At 40.8% G+C, this 24,764-nt stretch overlaps 1 protein-coding gene across 5 annotated transcripts in view; it reads left to right on the top strand.

Annotated features, from left to right (window-relative positions):
- The window catches only part of ARHGEF28 (Rho guanine nucleotide exchange factor 28), a 308,676-nt gene that overhangs the window by 232,526 nt on the left and 51,386 nt on the right, over positions 1 to 24,764 (top strand). For all 5 annotated transcript variants that reach the window (XM_045495406.1, XM_045495400.1, XM_045495414.1 and 2 more), the window contains 10 exons: positions 852 to 907; positions 1,972 to 2,020; positions 4,081 to 4,225; positions 4,305 to 4,432; positions 5,931 to 6,071; positions 9,051 to 9,298; positions 15,449 to 15,571; positions 16,790 to 16,907; positions 19,905 to 20,159; positions 21,723 to 21,799. In XM_045495406.1, coding sequence (XP_045351362.1) covers positions 852 to 907; positions 1,972 to 2,020; positions 4,081 to 4,225; positions 4,305 to 4,432; positions 5,931 to 6,071; positions 9,051 to 9,298; positions 15,449 to 15,571; positions 16,790 to 16,907; positions 19,905 to 20,159; positions 21,723 to 21,799 — 1,340 coding nt within the window. The remainder of the gene's footprint in view (positions 1 to 851; positions 908 to 1,971; positions 2,021 to 4,080; positions 4,226 to 4,304; positions 4,433 to 5,930; positions 6,072 to 9,050; positions 9,299 to 15,448; positions 15,572 to 16,789; positions 16,908 to 19,904; positions 20,160 to 21,722; positions 21,800 to 24,764) is intronic.

Raw genomic sequence — 24,764 nt, forward strand, 5'->3', positions numbered from 1 at the left:
ACCTCTGCTCATTGGCCTTTGAGGTGTTGGCTAAAATGCCTCTGTGGACCTACAGCGGGAGGAAGTTGGGCTCATTTCTCAGTGGGTTATAGGTATTTGACGAGAATGGCTTGGATGGATCTAAATGTGACCTACCCACAAGGAAGGATCCTTTTAATAAAGATTGTGTTAAGCTGCAGGCTCCTCGTCTACAGTGTGTGGGGTGGGTGGGACGAGGAGGTGGGGGCCGATGGTGTGGAGGCTGGAGGGCGGGCGGGCAGGGCAGGATGGCAGCGGCCTGGCAGAAAGTGGTCCCCACGTGCAGAGACTGCTGTCTCTCAACACACCCTGCGTCTCTGAGCCAGCGGGCAGAAAGGGGCAGGCAAACTCTTGCCTTTTAGTGAGGTTGAGGCCCGATGTTTTATGGAGTAAGACAAGCGGGTTGATAATTTGGCCACCTGTAGTTAGCAGGATTTCCTGTCGGAGGCTGACAGGACTTTATTTTCAGCACTGTGTGAGTCTTCCTTCTTTCATTTTGCAAGGCATTTTACCTGGCGTGGGAGCGGGCACTTGCCGCCAGCCGGATATCAGAAATCCATTGCAGTGTCGGGCGTATGGTAGTCAATGAGTTCTCAGGCAGACACAGAGTGTATATCCCGTATAATTGCAGGTTTCGTAATTGGTACGACTGCGGCAGAAGGGGAAAAATATCTCCAAGGAAATGAAAATATTAGCCATGTGCTTGTGCTCGAGTGGTGGGGCTGCCTGTGATTTAGCTATTTTTTCCCCTATATTTTCTAAATATTTTTATATGCTATTTTTACCGCGACCAGCAAATGCACAGTGTGGCCTTACTCATTCTTCCCTTTCAGACTGTAATGCAAATGTCCACAAGGGCTGTAAAGATGCTGCCCCTCCATGTACCAAGGTAATCTCTCCTTTGTTTTTCATGTGCATATATATCTCTGTTGCTTCCTGTTACCTGTTTAGGTTCTTATTTTTTTTTTTTTTTTTATCACGGTCTAAATCTGTTTCTAAAGTGATCATTATAGTGATAAAAGAACACGTGTTCTAAGTGCACGGTCGTTTCCTTAACTATATCCCTTTGGAAGTAGGCAAAGCTCAGATGTGGCCACCTGTGTCACAAGGTGGACGTGGGTTAGCCTTTCTGTTGAGACGGGCTCGGTTTATGAGTGCAGACCTTAAGCATAAGGGTATGAAGTCTAGAGCAGTAATTCTCAAATAGAAAATATCAGCATCACACCCGGAAGACCTATTTCTGAGCCCCATTCTCAGAATTGCTGATCCGGTAGAGTCCAGGTGGGGTCGGAGAATTTGTATTTTTAACAAGTTCCCAGGTGGTACTGCTGTGCTGGGATCGTACTGTGAGGCCCGCTAGCATAAAGGAATGTTCTCTGAGTTTGGGAGTGGGCTTGAGGGAAGGGGCGCATCTGTCCCATCGCTTCCTTTGTTTCCCACTCTAACGTCCTGTTAGAAATGCGAGTGAGCATGCCGACCCTTCAGGGGGAACCTTGGGGTCTCTAACTTCTGTGATCAATGAAAACACACGTCGCGTCAGGTTGCAGAGTTAAGGATGATGTTTCAGCAGCCAGGGGTGTTGTGTCCTGTAGACAGGAAGAGTAGCCAAGAGTAGGAAGCACAAGTAGGAGAAAGGCAGCACCGACAGGAATTCCTCTCTCAGCCGCAGGCTGGACGCACATGTTGGACATTTCTAGTTGCCATAGATGTTAAATAAAGCTGGGATATTCATGAGATGTGTTCATGAGGTACGCCCTCATTACAACTCATCATTGCACATCTCATCATCATAACTTGTTTCTTTGTTGCTTTTAGTGTCTTTTGCTTTGAATTCTTGGTTTGAAATAAAATAACAAAAATGATACAGATAAGAATCCTGTATAAATGGGTGGACATTCTTGTAGTCAAATGGAATTTAATCTTATTTTCCATGTTTCCAATGTTCTTTATTAGAAATTCCAAGAGAAACATAACAAGAACAAGCTGCAGACCACCCTTGGAAGTAAGTGACATAGAAATGACAATTGCATACATATCATACTTTACTCCAGTGTAAAATACCTGCTCCTTTGTTACTTCCTTTGCCCAATTACTTCTTCCTTCCTAACACATGGTTAGTGTAATATTTAGTTACAAGGAGGTCAAGAACAGTATAAACTTCCATGCCAGCCTAATAACCTTTGTTCTGTATGTACTATATGATATTTTAAGGAGGACTATATGGGGGGACCTATTAGCATATTGTCTCAATTATGAGATATGATGTAGTGTAATATGCGCTATTGATTTAATAACAACCTTCGGGGGAAAAGAGAGATATGACATTAGATGTACATAACTTTGTTTTCCTAGCAGTAACCCCCATTTACCTATACAAATACCTATCACATACTTCTTCAGAATCAAGGTGAGGGATAGAATCCTCAAGTTTGGAGTCTACAGTCCCTGATGTCCATTATTCTAGTGACCTGGTCCTGCTTATTAGCTGGGCTTGAGGCTGGGATCTTATCAGCTCCTTTAGCATGACTGAAATTTCGAGGCATGCTGGCATTTTCCTCGCATAGGGCTAGTCTTGGTGCTTATGTTTTTTCCTTGAATTGCTTAAATTTATTGCTTAAATTTAAACAATTTCTCTTGGAAGTAATCAGCAGCCTCTGAAAGTAGTTTATATTGCACACAAGAACCAGGGACCATAATCTCCTAAATTGGAAAATCCTTTCATCTATTGTGAGAGATTTTGGAATTTGTTCTGCCTCAAATACTGCATTGCTTTCCATATGACAGGCGTTTTTAAGTTTGGGGTCACTTTTCATTTTAATGCTCCAACAGTGTGACCAGTGTTTCCAAAATCACCTGAATCAGGGGACAATAAAGTATGCAGAGTCATGATGACATGAGATTGGATGTGATGTTACACAGATGCCACTTGTGCAGATGGTAACAGCTGTGACATCACTTACCCTCTGCTTTGGCAGAAGTCCCTTTGGTTGTAGTTGTGAGGCTCTTCTCAATTTCATAAGGTTAAGCATGAAAATATAAAGCATCTTGGGGCGCCTGGGTGGCTCAGTCAGTTGAACATCTGACTTTGGCTCAGGTCATGATCTCATAGTTTATGGGTTCGAGCCCCGCATCGGGCTCTGTGCTGACAGCTCAGAGCCTGGAGCCTGCTTCGGATTCTGTGTCTCCCTCTCTCTCTGCCCCTCCCCCGCACTCGCTCACTCTCTCTCTGTCTCTCTCAAAGATAAATAAACATAAAAAAAAATTTAAAAAGAAGATATAAAGCATCTTATAACTGATAAAAATTCCATCTCTGTCCTTGGAAGCCATGAAGATAAAACCAAATCACACATGTATAAAATCCTTCATGATATTCCGGGGCTCTGTATAAGTATTCATTCTCCTTTACTTGAGAAGGTGTTTGCTATATCTCTGAAACTGTTAAGACTGAAATGTTTCCCGAGGTCACGTATGGTACACATCAAATGTAAAACCATATATGCCTGTCACAATTTAGAATTGACGAGAAAGGCATTGAAGCACCCTTTAGTTTTCATTCAGTACGTGACAGAGAAGAGCTCAGCTTGACTTGGAGGTTTCATTTGCCTGAAGTTATCACCCATAAAGAATAGACTCCCCAGCATCATTCCAATCCACTGACATGCCATGTGTGTGTATGACTGTTTATACATACAATATGCATTCTAATAGTGCTAATAACACCTTGGATCTATTTAAAGCTGGCTCTAAGGAGTACAAGCAGTGGTTTATGGGAAAGCTGTCTCAGTGTTTCCCCATTCCATTTTCTTGTTTGTGCAATCCCAGCCGCCCAGTCTCCAAGTGGATATGCTAAAGCAGGTCTGCCACATGGGTGTCAGGAGGGTGTGAAATGGAAGGGACCTTTGAAGCAGGTGTCAGGATGTGGCAAGAAGACTGGTTTCAAGGCTGGGCATGTGATGTATTAGAAGCAGCCATTCGAGTGTTTCGCTTCTTGGCTTTTTACATGACTGCTGGTAATTACTGCCCTCTGTGAAAACCACGTGAAGCGCTCATTTTGATTTCTAGATTCTTCATTCCGAGACATCCCGCAACCTGGTCTCTCCTTGCACCCTTCTTCCTCCATGCCTATTGGATTGCCCACTGGGAGAAAAGAAACTTCAGTGCAGGTCCATCCATTGTCCAGAAGTGTTCCAGGCACTACCTTGGAAAGGTAAGGCTTCATGTGATTTCTCATCTTAATATCTCAGAGCCACCATTGGAGCTGACTCTTCTCTCTCTCTCTCCTCCAGCTTCAGAAGGTCAGGGCTATCCTTGGAGTCTGAGAGTGACGGGAACAACTGGAGAAGCAGGTCTCATTCCGATGAGCTTTTACAGTCTATGGGCTCTTCTCCTTCCACGGAGTCCTTTTTAATGGAAGGTGAGGGGAAGACACGTTTGTTTCTGTGGTGAATTGCCAAGTGGAATATTTTCTCAAGGATGTAAAATTGAAACACTCTTTTTTCTTAAAAAGGAATTCTGTTTCATGGTGTCTTTTTGGTATAGGTTTTTTTTTTGATAAAATAATGAAAATTTAATCCTAGTGGATACTCCCACGTAGTGACAGTATAAATGATGTATTGAATAGACATGTCATAAAGATAAGAGAATGAAATACATTCTGTGCTTGTTGTTGTTTAAAAAGCTCTAGAACTACTGATGAATTGGAATCAGGATCATACATTAAAAATATATACTTAGTTATGGGGTGCCTAGGTGGCTCAGTCGGTTAGGCGTCCGACTTGGGCTTAGGTCATGATCTCACAGTTTGTGAATTCGAGCCTGCCGTCAGGCTCTGTGTTCACAGCCTGGAGCCTCCTTCTGATTCTGTCTCTCTCTCTCTCTCTCTCTGCCCCTCCCCTGCTCATACTCTGTCTCTCTCTTTCTCTCTCTCTCAAAAATAAATAAAAATTTATATATATATATATTTATGTATGTATATATATATATATTTATGTATATATACACACACACACACACACACACACACACACACACACACACACTCAGTTAAGAGGGTACTCACCTAGATTTCTGAGATACTTACCACTATCTGTTACCCTCTACTTCTAGAGGAATAAAAGCATGTTTTAAAGCATATTTTGTAAGATAGGATTTATTCTGGTGAACTGCATGTTGTATCCAAGCTATATCAATCAGTGAAGGAGGACCCAAGGAAAGGAGAGCAGTGACAAGAGAAAGGAGTGGACACCGCCCAGGGAATCTTTTGCTTTTATTTTGAACTTGGATCTTTAAATCCATTGTTGTCTCATCTCGACTGAGCTGGACTCTGTCTAAGGAATGCTGTTTGGGCATGTAGGATTTAGTTTTCCTAGAAGGTGTGTGTGTGTGTGTGTGTGTGTGTGTGTGTGATGTCAAGCTCTGCAAAAAAACCCCCCAAAAACCCCAAAAAACCAAACTGTACTCATAGGACTTGAGCCCATGTACCCTGCTTTCATGTTTATATTAAGGACAGCAAGCCACATCAAGAGCAAAGACAACATTCAGATATGAGTAAACAGTACAGAGTTCCCTGGGGCAAAAGAAATTGTGTGTTCAAGATTCTGTAATCATTTTATGGACTCAAAAGGTTACCAAAAATAAAACTATAGTACAGCACGCCCAAACAAAGAAAAGAATCTTTAAATGTCTTTTTTCCCCCCACCCCCTGCACACATAAACCATCACTGTTTTAATGATTCTTTGCTTTCATGAGAGCTGCCTTGACTTGGACCCTTTCACCAGTTTGGTTTTCAGGGGTTTCTTCTCCACATCAACAGTATTTTGGCTTAGTTGTTTCTGTGTTGACAGTAGGTTTATTTCCTGTGTGTTTTGTGTGTGACTCCACTTCTGGCTTCTCTGTTCTACCTACATCCTAGATGTCGTGGATTCTTCTCTGTGGAGTGACCTCAGCAGTGATGCCCAGGAGCTGGAGGCAGAATCTTGGAGCCTGGTGGTGGATCCCTCGTTTTGCAGTAAGCAGGGGAAGGATGTCATCAAAAGACAGGATGTCATTTTTGGTAAGCATTTAAAATATGCTCTTGGGGCTGATGCATTGTGGTATAGGGGAAAGAGCATGAAATTTGCAGTCCTCCGGACCTGGGTTCAAATGCTTGTTCTCTCTCTTTTTATCTACTTGGTCTCAGACAGATGATTTAACTTGCCTGGATCTTAGTTTCTCTGTCTTTATTTAAAAAAAAAATTTTTTTTTTTTTAACATTTATTTATTTTTGAGACAGAGAGCATGAACAGGGGAAGGTCAGAGAAAGAGGGAGACACAGAATCTGAAACAGGCTCCAGGCTCTGAGCTGTCAGCACAGAGCCTGACCCGGGGCTCGAATCCATGGACCGCGAGATCATGACCTGAGCCGAAGTTGGACACTTAACCGACTGAGCCACCCAGGCGCCCCAGTTTCTCTGCCTTTAAAATGGGGATAACAATGGGGCACCTGGGTGGCTCAGTTGGTTAGGCGTCTGACTTTGGCTCAGGTCGTGATCTCACAGTTTGTGAGTTCAAGCCCCACGTCGGACTCTGTGCTGACGGCTCAGAGCCTGGAGCCTGCTTCAGATTCTGTGTCTCCTTCTCTCTCCACCCTGCCCATGCTCAAGCTCTGTCTCTCTCTCTGTCTCTCCCCAAAATAAACATCAAAAAAAATTGTTTTTTAAATGGGGATAATGATATTCAGGTCTAACTGTTGTGAGGCTTACCTGAGGCATCGTATATACCTGGTACAAAGCAAATTTTATGTCTCAGACCTTTTAAAGTTTACTTAAATGTGGCCTATACGACTTTACTTCTGTTTTAAGAACCACGGGAAATTTTCACATACTTTCATGTAGGGCAGATGGGTTTCTTTCACTTAGTGTATTGTTTTTGAGGTTCATCCTTACTGTTTATCAATACTTCATTCCTTTTTATGGCTGTATGTTATTTCATTGTAAATACACTACATTTTGTTTCATTATCAGTTGAAGGTCATTTTAGCAGTTGAGGGTCCTTTTGGGCCGTTTGCACTTTTTGGATCATGTAGTAACTTTATGTTTAACCTTAAGACGAACTGCCAGACTGTTTTCCAAAGCAGCGGCACCGTTTGGCATGCCTGCCGGTGAGGTACTGAGGATTTTGCTTTCCCCACATCCTTACTAACTCTTCGTTATCGCCCACCCTTTTTATCACAGTTTGCCTAGTGTGTGTCACGTGGTGTCCCATTTTGGTTTTGATGTGCATGTTCCTGCTGGCTAATCAGGTCAAACATCTTTCCATGTGCTTATTGGTCATCTGTCTATATCTTTGGAGAAATATCTTTTCAAATCTTTCGCACATATTGAAATGGGCCTTTTGTTTTTTGTTTGTCTTTTTACTCTTGAGTTGTAATAGATCTTTTTCATCTCTGGACGCAAGTCCCTTTTGAGATATTTTTCTTGCATTGCCTTTTTTTTTTTTTTTTTTTTCAGTCCGTTTACTGGAAATCCCAGTACTGCTGTTTCCTTAGAAGCTTAATAGTGTCATTGGCAGGCACACTTTATTAAAAATTGCTGTGTGAAAATCAAGGTCATTGTTTCCATGTTCCTTGTGGTATTTACATCATCGTTGCCATAGCCGTGCAACCTGATCATACACATTTTTTTTTTAAATTTTTTTTTTTTCAACGTTTATTTATTTTTGGGACAGAGAGAGACAGAGCATGAACGGGGGAGGGGCAGAGAGAGAGGGAGACACAGAATCGGAAACAGGCTCCAGGCTCTGAGCCATCAGCCCAGAGCCCGACGCGGGGCTCGAACTCATGGACCGCGAGATCGTGACCTGGCTGAAGTCGGACGCTTAACCGACTGCGCCACCCAGGCGCCCCTGATCATACACATTTTTCTTGAATATCTCCACTTGGTAGAAGTTCTCTCTTTCTGTAGACATTGCCTTTTAATTCTGTTCATCTGTGCTGAGATCTGAAATTCCTCCCCCCTAGTTTCTGTTCTTGGGCTCCTCCAACGTAAAAAGTCTGACCTGTCTCCCTAGGCCTGCCCTTGGGAGTATTAGCACCAGTATTAGCCCCTCTTGTATGCCAGGCATTAAGTCTAGAAACCAGGGAAATAGCCGTGAACAAAATGTACAGATTTTCTTCTCGTGTGAACTTGTTGGGGGGAGACACTACAGTGTAGGACAGAAAATCTGTAAAATACTCAATAGAGTGTGTGTGGTACGTGCTGAGAAGAAAACAGAGTAGTGGGCCATATCGAACATGGGGACATGGGTATTAAATGTTGGGGTCTACAGGGAGATTTGAGAGACCAGTAATACTTCAAGAGAGCTGGGGGACTTGGGGAAGGAGTTAGACCTGGGGAGAAAACATACCGGGTGGTTGGAACAGCAACCATGGAGGCCTTGAAATAGCATGTGACATTCTCTCATTCTCTGGGCTGTCTTTTCATTTTCTCTATGGTTTCTCTTCCTTGATCATCACGCTTTTTTTTTTTCTCCTGGAGAAAGTGGAATTTTGGCAACAGATCCAACGACTGTTATGTGCATTAAGGAGCCTTATTATTTCAATTCAGTTTAATTTAATGAAGTGCTGCTCCTCAACGCAAAAACCAAAAAGCCAAAAAAGAAAGAAAGAAAAAAACCAGGCAAACTAAGTTATATTTTCATAGATCATTTAGGGGAATGGAAGACCTGGTTCCTAGCTAAAGGTGCCTAGTTCATTACATTATGCTAGCTAATTATGTCTCAGTTTTAGATGAACGGGATTCTTATGTATGGGACTTCACTTATGTGTATCATCTTCACATATCTGGAAAAAAGAAAATGGTTTAGTATTTCGAGCTTGCATTAATTGTTGAGTCAATGCTGACTTTTATGGTGGAGGAATATCATTGTTCCAAAACGTCACCTCTTTTTTTGTTTTTTGGTTTTGTTTAATTTGCGTAACGTTTGGTGTTTAGCCACTAATGTCAGTGGGTGGAGTACTTACTCATTAAAGCTTGTCTCTGCACATGTGTTTCAGAGCTGATGCAAACAGAGATGCATCATATGCAGACCCTGCTCATCATGTCCGAGATCTTCAGGAAAGGCATGAAGGAGGAGCTCCAGCTTGATCACAGCACCGTGGATAAAATCTTTCCTTGCTTAGATGAGTTACTTGAAATCCACAGGCATTTCTTTTCTAGTATGAAGGAGCGAAGGCAGGAGTCCTGTGCTGGTGATGACAGAAATTTCATCATCAATCGCATTGGAGATATTCTGGTACAACAGGTGAGAGAGATTTTTAAAGGCCCTCACGTCAAACACCTGGAGATTTGCAGACTTTCCACAATGTGAAAGCCTATGAAGAACTGGAATTGATTTTTTTTTTTTTTAAACCATTATTGGCAGATGGGATTGCTTGGTTTTCTTCTGTTGGATATGCCTTTGTGTGCCTGATAGCCAAGAGCTTTGACAGCCAGGGACTGGCTTATGTGTGTCTCCAAACCTGGTGGGATCATCCTTGTCACTGTCTCCACCAGGAGTCACAGCCATAAATAAGTCTATTAGGAAAATTCTGCTTAGACTTTTGGATCTATGATAACACATTCCCCACCCCCCTCCCACCCCCCTGAGCCTGTGATGGTCATGGCAGTATCTGCAAGACAGATGCTGACTCATCTTAGGAAGAGTGAGGAAGATCTGTTATCGTTAAAGCCTTGGTGTTCACGCCTGGGGGGACAAGACAGCAAATCTCACTAAAAGGAGACAGTTTTAGGTGCTCGGGATGGTTGAAGCATCATGAGAATGGTTTGTGTGACTCTACTAATAGATAAGAAAACCAAAACTGATAATTCCTTTTGGCCTTCTGGTCTCTTTGAAAGGGCTTTTCTATGAAAAAAACCTGCTAATAGAGAATTTAAGTAGCATACCCTCCGTGATCACAATCGGGCAAGCCCTTTGAGGGTACCTCCATGTGTATTACCTCCTTTACCTGCACACCTCTATAAGGTGAATCTTATCTTCCCCATTGTACAAATACAGAAACTGACGCATGGGGAAAGTAATAACTTAGTCAAGTTAACACATCTCCTAAGTAGCATAACTGGGATTTAAATCACAATCTGCTCTTTTAACAATGAATTAGGGATGTGATTTCTTGAGGCCTCCATAGTGACAACTGCAGAAGCTTTTTATCATCACTAGGTTTTAGGTCCCAGTAAAGCAGGGATTCTTATCAATTTGATGACTACTGTATTTCAGCACCTAGAACAGTGCTTGGTACCATGAATGTTATTGAATGAATGGATCCCTTAGGAACAAAATGCCAGAAATTCACTTGAGTGCCACGTTTTGCTGTCCCTTGTAGAGCTTGGGGAAAGGCATGGAGATGCATCCTTTCTTACCTTCATTTGACTTTCTCTAGATAAATTCCACAATGTCATCTTCTCCAAAAGACTGATTTTGAAACCATTTCACCCTGTAGCCCACAATAACAGAGTTCAGCTGTTGGTTCATTTACAAAAAATGGGGGAGTTAAGGTCATTGATGTAAATGTACTTAAATACAGATACTTTTGAGGCACAAAACAAAAACCCCACTTAATTGTGCAGTAACTGCTTCTCCATGTCTAATGATGTAAAAACCCACATCAGTAACCAGTTTTTATTTTATTTTATTTTATTTTATTTTATTTTATTTTATTTTATTTTATTTTATTTTATTTTATTTTATTTTATTTTATTTTATTTTATTTTTTTAAGTTATGGTTTATTTTTGAGAGAGACAGAGACACCGCGATTGGCAGAGGGGCAGAGAGAGAGAGTGAGAGAGAGAATCCCAAGCAGGCTCTCTACTGTTAGCACAGAGCCACATGTGGGGCTGGAACTCAGGAAACTGTGACATCATGAACTGAGCCGAATCCAAGTCAGACACTTAACCAACTGAGCCACCCGTGCGCCCCCTACAAGTTTTTAATCAAAGAGTAATCTGCTTTGCAGATCATCTATAAAGTCATAGACCTGCCTCGTAATTCATCTGAAACATATAATACCAAGAGACTGTAAAGTCCTTTGCAAGACAATTTGAGTAAAAATGTAAAAGTGTGTCTGTGAACTTCAATTTGAGTGCGTTCAAAACTGAAGCACAAGATTTTTTTTTTTTTTTGTCATTTGAACTTATTTCGATCCTCTTTTCTTTTTTTTTTTTTTTTTTTTTTCCAACGTTTATTCATTTTTGGGACAGAGAGAGACAGAGCATGAACGGGGGAGGGGCAGAGAGAGAGGGAGACACAGAATCGGAAACAGGCTCCAGGCTCTGAGCCATCAGCCCAGAGCCCGACGCGGGGCTCGAACTCACGGACCGCGAGATCGTGACCTGGCTGAAGTCGGACGCCTAACCGACTGCGCCACCCAGGCGCCCCTCGATCTCTTTTCTTGATAGAAATGCTGTATTTTTAAATTCTCATTTAGAGCACTTTTGTTCTTACGTTTGTAGTTACCATGTTTTATATCTCTACCCATTCTGTTTTTATTTAATCGTGTGTGTAAGCAGGACTGACATTGAGAACGAGGTTTGGGAAGTTGGCTGTCACATAGGAAGAGCCTGGTGTGCTGCTTTTGGATGAAGTGCACCCTTCTCCTTCGGGGAGAGATTCTTGGTTATTCAGAGAAAAGGGTGTTAAGCCTCCTTTGGCATTTCTGTTGTTGGCATGCATAGTGGGGGTGGCAAGGGGTCTCCTCCCAGTACCGTAAAAAGTTGTTTCCCGAGGGAGCACATTAGCTACATCCTCAGACAAGGGATGCGGGTGTGGGAACCAAGGAAGCATTAGCTGTTTAAGGGATGTAGGAGAGAAGACTTCAAAGGAATCCCTCACTTTTTAGCCATGGAGAACCTTATTCAGGAGGCTAGATTGGACTGTGATGCTAATTGAGTCAGTGGAAATGTTGGTGTTGGTTCGAAATGATGAGTATGAGGAACATGGTTGATATCAAGCCATAGTTTGCCAACTTCAGGTACATAAGAATCTCCTGAAGCCTGTTAAAAATGAAGACTTCTGTGTTCCAACACCCTAGTGGTTTTGTTTTGATAGGTTTGGGGTGGGACCTGGGATTTGGCATTTAAAATTTTTTAATTTTGGGGGTGCCTACGTGGCTCTTTCAGTTGGTTAAGCATCTGGCTTCAGCTGAGGTCATGATCTCATGATTTGTGAGTTGGAGGCTCCACATTGAGCTCTGTGCTGCCAGCTCAGAGCCTGGAGCCTGCTTCGGATTCTGTGTCTCCCTCTCTCTGCCCCTCCCCAGCTTGCACTCTGTCTCTCTCTCTCCTTCAAAAATAAATAAACATGCAAACAATTTTTTTAAAAAAATCAAAATATTTAATTTTTTAAATTATTTTTCCCCGATGCTAACATCTTGCAAAATTATAGTATCGTAATCAGGATACTGACAATGATTCAATCAAGTCACAGACCATTTCCATCATCACAAGTACTTGCTTGTCTGGCTACTTTATAGCCACACCTACTTCCCTCCTGCGCCCACCTCCTTAATTGCTGGCAACAACTAATCTCTATTTCTGTAATTTTGTCATTTCAGTAATGTTAGATAAATTACATGTGTGTTACATATAAATTACATATGTACTATGTAATCTCCCTTGGATTGGCTTCTTTCAGCCAATTAAAAAAGAATCATCTAGGTGGCTGGGTAGTTCAGTAGTTCATTCCTTTTTATTGTTGAGTAGTAGTCTGTGGTATGGAAATACCACGTGTGTTTAATCACTCACTTGTAGAAGGACATCTGGCTATTTCTAGTCCTTGGCTATTAGAAGTAAAGCTGGTTTTAAAAAAAATTTTTTTTAATGTTTATTCTGAGAGCGAGAAAGAGCGACTGTGAGCAGGGGAGGGTAACAGAGAGAGGTGAGAGAGAATCCCAAGCAGGCCCCGAGCTCTCAGTGCAGAGCCCAATGCAGGGCTCAAACTCGTGAACTGTGAGATCTTGACCTGAGCCGAAATCAAGAGTTGGATGCTTACCTGTCTGAGCCACCCAGGTGCCCCAGAAGTAAAGCTGTTTTAAACATTCATGTACAGATTTGTGTGCAAACTTAAGTTTTTCAGTTCTCTGGGATAAATGTCTGGGGTCCCAATTCATGACTTGCAGGGTGGTTGCATGCTTAATTTTGTAAGAAACTGCCAACTGTTTTTCAGAGTGATTGTATTATTGTACATCCCTGTAAACAATGTACAATAATCCAGTTTTTCTGCATTCTCACTAGTACTTGGTGGTGTTACTATTTTTTTTAATTTTACCTATCCTGAAAGATATGTAATGATAAGTCATCGTGGTTTAAGTTATAATTCCCCCATAGCTGATGATGTTAAACATCTTTCATGTCCTTATCTGCCCTGTGTATATCCTCTTTGATGAAAGGTTGGCTCCTGTCTTTTGCCCGTTTTCTAATGGGATTGTTTGTTTTCTTACTATTGAATATTGCAGTTTCTTTATGTAGTCTAGCTGCTAGTCATCTGTCAGGTATGTGATTTGCAGACATGAAGTCTGTAACTTATTTTCTCATTTTCTGAGTTTGATGAAGTCCATTATTTCGGTTTTTCCTTGCAAGGGTCATGCTTTTGGTGTCAAATCTAAGAACTTTTTGTCTAGACTGAGATCTCAAAAGATTTTCTCCCATTTTTTTTTTCTAAAAGTTTTACAGTTTTATGTTTTACATTTAAGTCTGTAGTCCATTTTGAGTTAATTTTTGTTTAGAATATGAGACACAGGTCAAGATTCACTTCTTGTTTTTAGTCTCTGGATGTCCATTTCCCCCAATGCTTTTCCCCCTTTGTTAGAAGAGCCATCCTTCCTTCATTGAATTGCCTTTGCTCCCCTGTCAAAATTCCATTGGGCATTTTGGGTTCCTATTCTGTTCCATTGATCTATGTGTCCATTATTTCACATAGTCTTAATTCTTGTAGCTATATAATCAATCTTGAAATTGGGTTGACTGAGTCCTTCTACTTAATTCTTTTTCAAAATTGTTTTTAGCTATTCTTTTTTTCTATAAATTCTAGAATAATCTTGTCTGTATTTAAAAACTTGCTGGGATTCTAACGAGGATTGCATTAAACTTGTATATCAATTTGGGAAAAATGATGTCTTTACTATCTTGAGGCTCCCAGTCTATGAATATGGTATCTCTCTCCCTCCATTGATTTACATCTTCTTTGATTTTTTTTTTTACTAGCACTGTATAATTTTCAGCATATGAGGCCTGTATGTATCTTGTTAGATTTGTACTTAAGTTTTATTTATTTATTTATTTATTTATTTATTTATTTATTTATTTATTTTGAGCAATTGTAGTTAATTTAAAGATCTCTTGAGATACTGGCCTCAAGCATAGATAAAACTATAAGGAAAGATGAAGACATCAGAGATGGTGATGTAAATTTGAAGTGCTTTCCTGGGGTTACGGAGTGAGGTGTTTTCTGGTTTCTGTTGCTGTAATCCTGAATGTGTCAAAGTCTGAAACACTGGCATTCAGGTAATTCAGTTTGTTCCCTTATGATTCTAATATGGTTACCATGTAGATTTTTCTCCAGAGATGTTTCCACAAATTGAGCTTATTGAAATACCCAGCCCACATCTCTACTTTGGTCCATCAGTTAATAAATTGGCATTCTGATTATTCATCTTTCCCTTTCACCTGCCTCTGGGCCCATTTGTGATGTGCTGACAAAAATCAAATTCCCAACTGAGGACTGAATCCATGGACATGATCAGTTCACCTATGTCAGTGTCAACCTGTGAGAGGTCAAACCTTCCAGAGGCAAATATTGCCACATAGCTTTTCTTTCTTTTTTATTTTTTTTTTATTTTAAAAATATTTGTTTATTTTTGAAGAGAGAGAGTGAGCAAGCACGAGCAGGGGAGGGGCAGAGAGAGAGGGAGACACAGAATCCAGAGCAGGCTCCAGGCTCTGAGCTGTCAGCACAGAGCCCAACACGGGGCTCGAACCCACGAGCCGTGAGATCATGACCTGAGCTGAAGTTGGACCTTAACCGACTGAGCGACCCAGGTGCCCCACATAGCGTTTCTTCAGCCTAGAAAAGTAAACAAAAAACAAAACAAAACAAACCCAAAAAAACCCCAACAACAATAGGTTCAAATGATAAAGTTGCACAAACAGCTCAAAAAGAATAAAAATAACAAATGTTTAAAACAGTAAAACCATGGTAGGTTGGTGTCTTCCCCTTACCTCTTGACAACTTTGTTTTAGTTTAATGTAAAAAGTGGGGAAAAGAAGGGACTGTGTTCAGAAATTTCATATTTATTCTTTATTTGCCAAGAATATATTGAAATACTTGGAAGTTGCATGTTGTTTTTAGTGTTGATAACTAATTAAATTTGTAAACCATCACTGAAATGTCACTCTTCTCAGTTTTCAGAAGAAAATGCAAATAAAATGAAGAAAGTATATGGAGAATTCTGTAGCCATCACAAAGAAGCCGTTAGCCTCTTTAAAGAACTCCAACAAAATAAAAAGTTTCAGAATTTTATTAAGGCAAGTATTTTAAAGCTATTACAAAGTGGAAAACCAGCATGGGAAGTAGTTGATGCTTGCTTGTTATATGACCTTAACAAGTTTCACATCTAGATGCTGTTTTTCAGGGGAAAGAGAAGAAAGTGATAGGTTTGTGGCAAAGGTGGAAGGTCTGTTTTTCTGTCTTTGTGAAATATTTCTCCCAAAACATTTCCTTTTGTATTTTATATTAGTAATGTGTCCTCCAAGCTTCTGACCACCTTTGTAATATCCTGGGAAGCTATTTCCTGTCCTGACAAGTTATAAATCAGAAGAACCTTAGTAAAAACATAGTATTCACCCCACTCCTGCTGGATTAATTTGAAGTAAATCCAGAACATCATATAATTTCACATGTATGTAATATGTATCTCTAAACAATGCATCTTTTAAAAATTACAATGGTACTATCACAGCTAATAGGTTAACAATTATTCTTTAATATCTTCAGACAGCTGGTCAGATTCCCTAAGAATCTCATGAAATTGGATTGCTTAAGTGAGAATCTGATTAAAGTTGCCATATTGTGTATTGGAATTGTAGCTTTTAAATCTGTTTTAATTTGAATGTTCCCCATCCCCTTAATTATTTATTTTTTGGTGTCCAATTTATTTGTTGAAGAAATTTGTCCTTTAGAGTTCCATGGATTCTGCATTTTTTTTCTACCATTTTAAGAATGCTACCAGATTCTCCCCCTTTCCCCCCTCCCCTGCCCCACTGTACATTTGTTTTGAGAACTTGAAAACTTAACAGCATAAAATTTTTAGGAACAAAGTTGCCCTGATTAGAGGGAACTGTAAGTGCCGTGATGAATAATAACCAATGTAGAGGATGATTGTTTAGAAAAACAAATATTTAACTGTAAACTCACACTCAAAATGTGACTTTGACTTGTGAATATTTTCCAGAACTTTTACTCTTCATAAATCTTAACACTTCCTGGCATGTGCTTAATTTTGGAATTTAACTACAAATACATCAGAGTAACTTGAAACTCCTTAAGCTTGAAGAATTAGGTTATTGAAATTAATGACAAAGTATATGATTTAATGGCAATTAATCAAGTTTTAATGAATGATCATACATATTACACTGTATCTGAATAAAATGATACAGTTGCAGATTCTTGGTTTTGTTACACTCAGACGTAAAAAGAAAATAGTTTGTGTCTATAAAAACGTATACATATATATTTTTAAGCTTCGAAATAGTAACCTTTTGGCGCGACGCCGAGGAATCCCAGAATGCATTCTGCTAGTCACTCAGCGTATCACAAAATACCCTGTCCTGGTGGAAAGGATTTTGCAGTACACAAAGGGTGAGTAATAAGTTCCAGGGTAAACATTTGCCTCTTGCATTAATTTTAAACATAGCTGAGGTATTGCCAAAGGATATAAATGCTTGTGGCCTGTGATTCATGAAACCTGTTTGTTAGGGAAAAACTTGTAGAGCCTTGAGTTTTGGGTCCATTTTGAGAAGTTATCTTTTATAATGTAGCCTGGGCAATCTTCTGAATTCCTCCAAGCAGCCCGAGCTACGCAGCATTCTTCATACTTCAACTCTGCCTATTCCTTCTTCAATTTCCCTACATCCACATCTTCATAATACCTTTCCTTCCTCATCTTCCTCTTCGCTTACCAGTAAGTCTCATGAGCTATATGCCATTGATCCTATCACCAAATGTCAAGCCTTCCAAGCAGTGAATTATTAGAATGAGAACAATTCATGAGGGAGCTTTTTTTCTTTTCCCCACTCTGTCAAATCATCACATCCCAGGGGGCAACATCTGGGCATCCTTTAAGAGGCTAATAATGTATATGGCTGGGCCATAAGCTCCTTAAGGCATCTAGAAGGATTGTGTCTATCTGGTTCTTTTCTCCTCTCCTTCTAACACCTTCTTCAATGCTAGTGTAGTGACTGGTACAGAATAGGTTATCAATAAATGCAAACATACCAAAGCAATGGATGAGTACATAAAAATTCCTGTTCTTCAAGCTAGCTTATTGATCTTGAGTAAATTATTCTTTGGATGGTAGCATTGTAGGCTAACTAACACTGGGGTTTGGAATTATGTAAACTTGCATTGCCATTGAATATCCTTGGTTTAGCAGGTCATTAGTTGGGCATGTTTGTTAAATGAGCCTCGTTTTTCTCCACTACCAAGTGAGACTTATAATCCTTAGGGAATTGTTGTGATGGTTAAATGAGATGGTTGCATAAAATGCCCAGTGCAGAGCCTGGTGTAAACAGAGTGGAAGCTGTTTTTATTACCTTAGTTATGATTGATGGACTTGTTGCTGATGAAAACCGTAATGAGATCTTAAGTACCCTGTCTAAAAATGTGAATGTCTAACATCCTTTTGGGGCAGGGGGAGGGAAGCAGTGTTGGCGAGTAGGAAAGCATGAGTTAGTGTTTCCTTTTTTTCGGCCACGTTAAGGACTAAGTTCACGCTGGAATGGGGGCAGCTATTCCTTGATCCCATTTTTACCACTCCGCGTAATTTAACATGAAGGGAAATACAAGAACAGTGTGAAGAGAAAAGCCTCATAAATGTTGTTCTCCGCAAAAATAATGAAAACACACCTGAGGCTTTCCATTGGTATGATGTTCGTATAAAGTGTAAAGTTTTAATACGGTGTGTCAGACACTAAAATCTGTCAGATTGTGTTAGGTCAGCTATCACTACTCCAAGAATCACCCCGTGCCACGTTCTTGGTAGAGTGATTAACAGTCATTACCTACTGTGTGTCAGAAATGATGAGTGTGACTTACGGCTTTTCAGGTATAGCCGTCATAGTGACCGAATGGACACTGCTTCCTTAGGTCAGACCCCCCAGTGGCCCATCCTCTCTCTGGCTTCTGGGAACGTTGGTTCGTGTGGCTCTATTATGGCTGTGCTTCTCACACTTCATTAGGCAGAGTCCTTTCCTGCATATCTTGTTTGCGTGCACATTCTGCCTCAGTTAGGTCTGAGGTGAAGCCCAAGGAATCATTCTGACAAGACTCCAAGAGAGGCCCATGCTGCTTCACTTCATGTAGCCCGCCATTACAGGGCAGGAATTTGTCCCTCCTGGTCAAATGACTGAGCCTTTTCTTGGCCTTACCTGTTACCTTATAACTCAACTTTGCTTTTCTTTACTCACCTTTCATATTTATAAAATAGGTTCTTTAGAGAGAAGCATATTTTGCGGGGGAGGGGCTGCTTAGTGGTTGGTAAGTGTGGGAAAGACGATACTTTCAGACAGTGAGAAAGAAAGTATCGTCCTTGTTGAAGAGCCCTGTCAGGATCTGTTGGTTGGTTTTCTGAAAAAAAAAAACAAAAAAAAAAACAAAAACAAAAACCCTTGGTATATCTAGGACATTTAGAACCTGGAAACGTTTAGACTGTTTGAGGACTTGTTCTCCTCTCACGTGACTGCTATTTCTGTGTGTTTATTTCTGTTCTTTCTAGGCTTTCGTGCTCTCAGCCAGTTTTCCTTCTCTCCTTCCAGCACCTTCTGACCTCCTGAAACTTTCACTTCTACTGACCTCAATAAACATTAACCGGGTGTTCTTTGTCATCAAATAAGAAAATTGTTAAATCCAGTTTCATCTGGAGTCCTAGGATCCTGTTCCAGAAACTCCTCCAGAGTTTTTTCATAAGATAACTTAGAGATAAGAGCAGATGGCCAGTGTTTCAAAGAATAACAACTGGAATCGATGATTACTGTGCCTGACCTACTAACTTCGACCCACTAAGCACAGTGTTTTTATGCCATTTTTTTAGGTTGAAAGTGTTAAAATATATTTTATTAATACATGCATCTTGATGCTAATGCAGTTCTAAAATATAATATTGAATATTTTTTATGGAGGGGGAGGGATCCAGGAAGGCAAATGAGTCTGGGGCCTGTTCATATCACCCTGTTGTTCAAATCACTCTGTCTTGAAAGGATTCTAATTTGGGCCTGCAGCCTGGTTAAATTGTAAGAGATTCGGTGAAGGGGTTATTTGATTACCTGTGTCTGGAAAGGTGGAAAGAAAGCCAAGGTTAGTATCTTAACACATTCATTGTTCTTGGGGAAGGTCATAGCAGTCTCTAGAACTCAGACATCTTACAGTGTTTCGGGTTAAGCATATCTGATAAGTACATCGTTTAACAGTTCTTTTTGGGAGGAAGGGTACAGACTGATAATAAAGCATCTGAACTTAATCCAGTGTTTTCATCGTGTGATTTTTGCCACTTGTATGATTTTAATTGCATTTAACACACAAAAAACTGTCTTCCTCAGCACAATGGCTAATTTTATAGTGTTCTTTCTTTTTCCCACGCAGAAAGAAGTGAAGAACATAAAGACTTGTGCAAAGCTCTGTGCTTAATTAAAGACGTGATTGCTGCTGTGGATTTAAAAGTCAGCGAGTATGAGAAAAACCAAAAATGGCTTGAGATCTTGAGTAAGATCGAAAACAAAACCTACACAAAGCTCAAAAATGGCCATGTGTTTAGGAAGCAAGCACTGATAAGTAAAGAAAGGACTCTGTTACATGATGGCCTTGTTTACTGGAAAACTGCCACAGGTCGTTTCAAAGGTATTGGGGCTCCAGCAGACCTGTTTTTCTTCTTTCACATATGTTACTCATGTAACAGGACAGGTTTTCAAAAGGAAAAGTGGTCCCGAGGTGGCAGATGCACACAGACCCCCTGGGACGTGGAAGGATCCCTGTGGGATCCAGTCGTCAACTTCACTAGGCAAATGCCACGAATCTTTGGGGGGCGTGTGCTGCCCCAGGCAAAAGCCTTCATAAATATTTTATGAGTTTGCAGTTTGGAACGTTTGAATCAAAGGCACTGAGAATCCTGCTAATGGCTGGCATGGAAATAGTCGTCAGGTACATGCAGTGTGTTGAAAACGAGGCAGTCTGACTGTACATTTAGCGTCTGTGCGCCAGGCCAGCCGGGGGCTGTCATGCCATCGAGGGGAAACATGAGCTCTGAATGTCATCTTTCTTACTGAGTAAAAAGATGCAGAAATACCCATGCTGGCAGTGGTGCAAACTCTTCCTCAGTGCTTCTGTTTGCCATTTACTGGCATTAATCTGACCCTATTAATCTAGTTAGACTCTAAAACCGCTTATTCAGATTCTGAAGGTCTGATTCTGTAGGTACCATCTTGCCTGATGCAGGCTGGCTCCACCCTGATCGCATGTGATAGAATCACCTTGGGAGCTTAAAAAAAATTACTGATGTTCGAGTCTTCTCCCAGAGATTCCGATTTTATCGGTCTGGGGATGAAGTCCAAGTGTAGGGGTGCTTAAGTGCTCCCAGGTGAGTCTGCTGTGCAGCCAGGGTTAGGAACCCCTGGTCTGTTATCCCTGTTTTTAGTTTATCTTAGTAACTTGCTCAGGTAAGAAGTAAGAGGAAGAGGTTATTCAAAGGGTCTAGTTACTCAAAGGCAACCCTTGGGAGGATTATCAGGTTTTCATGGTGTTTGCATCTAACGACTGAGATGGGATTTTTTGGTCCACAATGTTGCAACCACACGTTAATCACAATTTGAACATTAACCAAACGAAAACATTAACCAGTCTGTAGATCACGTCGCAGTAAGTCCTTTGCTCTTGGTCATTTCACTGAATCAGCAGTTGGATAACTCTGTTAGGAGGTTGAGTGGGCTAGAGAAGATGAGTTCCCGTGAACAATTTGTGGAAATAGAAGATCACAAACTCGCTCAGGTCTAGATGGAGCAAGACAGCAGACTTGTACACCTAATTCAAGGCAGAAACTGCGCTCCAACAGTTATAGTTAAGCTTCTTTTTCTAAAGGTAACCACTTACTCCATTCTATTAGAACTTTTGTTCATTGGATACTTTTTTTCCCATCTGAATACTACAGTATTCCGTTTTGCTGGAGATTTAGCTCTACCTATAGTGATACAAACCTGGATGCATAAACACAGCGAATCTAAGTTGTCTGTAAAGTTCATCTTTGGCTGCCATAGTGCGGGCATTTTTATAGAAGTTCCATACTTAGACTAAATGTTAGTCTATTTTTAATAAGTTTATTTAAGTTTCAACCATGAAATAAGAGTATTGGATAAAGGCATTTGAACTGTGGTTAGCTTCATTAATACTAGTGATATCTTTCCTTTGAAGATATCCTGGCTCTCCTCCTAACTGATGTGCTGCTCTTTCTACAAGAAAAAGACCAGAAATACATCTTTGCAGCTGTTGTAAGTATATGGCCGTGTGATGCATATTTTAAAAGGTTGATTCACTTATTAAACAAATGTAAAAGTATTCAAGTACTTTGGTGCTGGTTGGTGGACAGGCACTATCCTAAGCCCCTCAGGTGACCCTCTATCATCTGGCTATCTTGGCATTTCTTCCAGATCTTTCCCACCATGCCTTCCCAGCCACTCAAATGTTAATGCTGGGAATGGTGGGTTTCTTCTGGACTCTTGTTCTGTTTCCATTGGTCAGTCCCTAGTGTACCCATTGCCATCCCAGTTCATAACTGTCATGTTGTTCCTCCTGCCAAACAAGAGAACACCATTGCGGTATCTAAACTTGAAAGAAGCTTCTTCATTGTTTCTACTATAATGACCACCAATTACTACGATTATTCAGACAACATTAATCTTTATTGTGTGCTATATTAATTTCATTGCTGGCACAGAGTTAGACTAAAAGTAAAACCAGTATTTTATAACATTTTTTATGCAGCATCTTGTGGTCTGAATGACTCCCTTTAAGAAGAAAGATGTCCTCAATTAACTCTGTCAGCATTAAGGAGCATCAGGCCCTGTTAAAGGAAAGAATCCGAGATGCAGTACCAGTGTGGGCATTGTAATGGTGGCTCTCTAAAATGGTTCATATTTATCACCCATTGAGGAATAGGACATTTGGGTACCACTCGTAGATATCATCAATTCTAACCAGTTTTAGCAAATTCAAGGCTTAGTGAAGTTTCTGTTAGGCCGTTCAGAGAAAACAAAGAAGCCTGCCTGCTCAGTCAGTGGTGGATTTGGGGGAGGAAGAGGCTGGTGGAGTGCCTCACCTACCCATCTGTGCTTGTCACCTTGGCCCAATAGCCTCCTTCCCCCTGTTTGGCACATTGCTCTCATCGGCACCCTGAGGCCAGGTTGTATAAAGGTCAGAGATTGTTTCACAAAGCTACTGCAGAAAATAGCAAGAAATCTTAAGCAAGTCCCCATGGCCCTGATGCATTTGAACTGTATATATTGCAGATTTCATGACAACCTACTGATTTGTGTAGCAACCTCTCTATGCTATTATTTGGGGTGCTCTGAACAGAGAGAAAGTAAGTGGGAAGGTGAAACCATTTGGCTTGTCCTGTGGGAGGTGAGGACCATGGTAGAAGAGAAAAATTCATTCTACACCTTTATAGAAACAAAAGTTGTTCAAAACTAAAGAGCTGAAAGAGAAGCAGATCATAAGAGAACCTAACCCCGTGCATTGAAGGAAGGAAAGCAAATAAGGTCTTTGGTCGTATTTCCATTATTTAACGAAGGATATTAACAGTGTCCATACAGGCCAAATGACCTGCCGACAGGTCAAAGCTCAGATGCGGCATAAAGATAACCCTCTTCTTTTCTAGGATAACATAGCATATAGATTCAGATCAAGTTGTGATGCTCACCTGATAGTAGGACTTGAACTGTGGATTTGTCCCTCCTGTGCGACCTCTTGAAGAGTTAGCTGTGCCAGCTTTAGACCACATTTGCCATTAAGTGGGGTGTTAGGAATAAAGTCCACCAAATCCAGAATGAAGGCAGCCACACCTTCGCCCCTTTTGGTAGAAGGTGTTTGACTACAGACAACAGTAAGATGATACCGATGCTGTTTCACGGAGATGCTAGCCTGACACATAGTGGCTTTCCTAAAGGTCAACCAAGCCCTTGTCAATGTCAGCATAAGAGAAGGCATTATGTGTAAGCGGTCAAGGGCACTGTGCTGTTACAACATATGCTTTTGAGTTGCATCATACACATTTAGTTGACATAGCCCTTGTGTCTTAAATATCTTCTGGCTAACACCTTGAGGGAGTTGCTGTATTAGCTAAGGTTATACAAATGTTCGGATTTCCTAGTTCTCACCTTGGTATTGTAAGAAGCTAGCTTCCTGCTAATACCTGTGGGTGAGTTTCTCTGCTCTTTGTACTGGTAGAAAAACTTCTTTAGTAAACGCTTCACTTGCTACATGTTACAAAAGACATGACGAATTTGGAAATGGCCAGATGATAAGTAGCTGAAAATAGCAGAAGAATGGAGTAGTGTCCCTAGAAGAAATTTTGTTTTTAAAGAGAACTCAGCTGGAAATGGGAGTAGGGCCTAAATCTATGAAATGAATAGGAAAACATAAAGATGTTCGTTAAATCCTAGATGACTGAGTACTGAGTCTAGGAGGATCTCTTGAATATTACAGAAGGTAATTTCAAAGTGAGCAATTAAAAATACAAAGTGAGCCTGGTAATGTGCAACTTCAAAATAGGCAGCAACGCTAAGATCTTGTTACCACAGTGGGATTTCGATGGGAATTACTTGTGGAATCAGACAGTTCATGGAATCACACGTGGAGGGGGGTGTGATACCAGGGCTAACGGTAGCAACTCCTTTTCCTCTTCCTTTATGGCAGAGGCGGTCAGCCTGCCTGCGGGGATTGGCAGGCAACACCCAGGTGTAAACTGAGAGGGGGCTTGGGATCAAGGATCCCATAGTGAGTGGTGGAGACTGTAGTGAACTGGTGAGAACGTGACCTGTGTCCCAGAGGTGTTTAAATGAATCAGTGTGTTTAAATGAATCCATGAGCCCAGGATTGCCAGTCTGCTTTTTCCAAGAACCCACAAATCTGCAGGTTTAAAACATGGGGAATCCCTCAGATTTTAAAAGTTGGAGACTGTTTAAAATGTGGTTTTAAAATGCTGAGGCACAAAGAGAACATTTCTGCAGGCTGGGTTAGGAATTGGCATCACCTATTTTTAACATCTCTCTCTAAGGCAGACCTGTTACTTCCATTCCTAGAGATTTAATTTGAATTCTCAATCATCTCTAGTGTTCATGTGTGATTAATACAAATAACGATGCTTCCTGGTCTGATGGGTCATTCAGTTAATGGTACCTTCTACCTGCTTACCTGTTTTTCATTTTAAAATTACCTGACCTTACCACCTCCCCT

The sequence above is a fragment of the Leopardus geoffroyi genome, chromosome A1 (assembly GCF_018350155.1).
Source record: "Leopardus geoffroyi isolate Oge1 chromosome A1, O.geoffroyi_Oge1_pat1.0, whole genome shotgun sequence".
NCBI lineage: Eukaryota > Metazoa > Chordata > Mammalia > Carnivora > Felidae > Leopardus > Leopardus geoffroyi.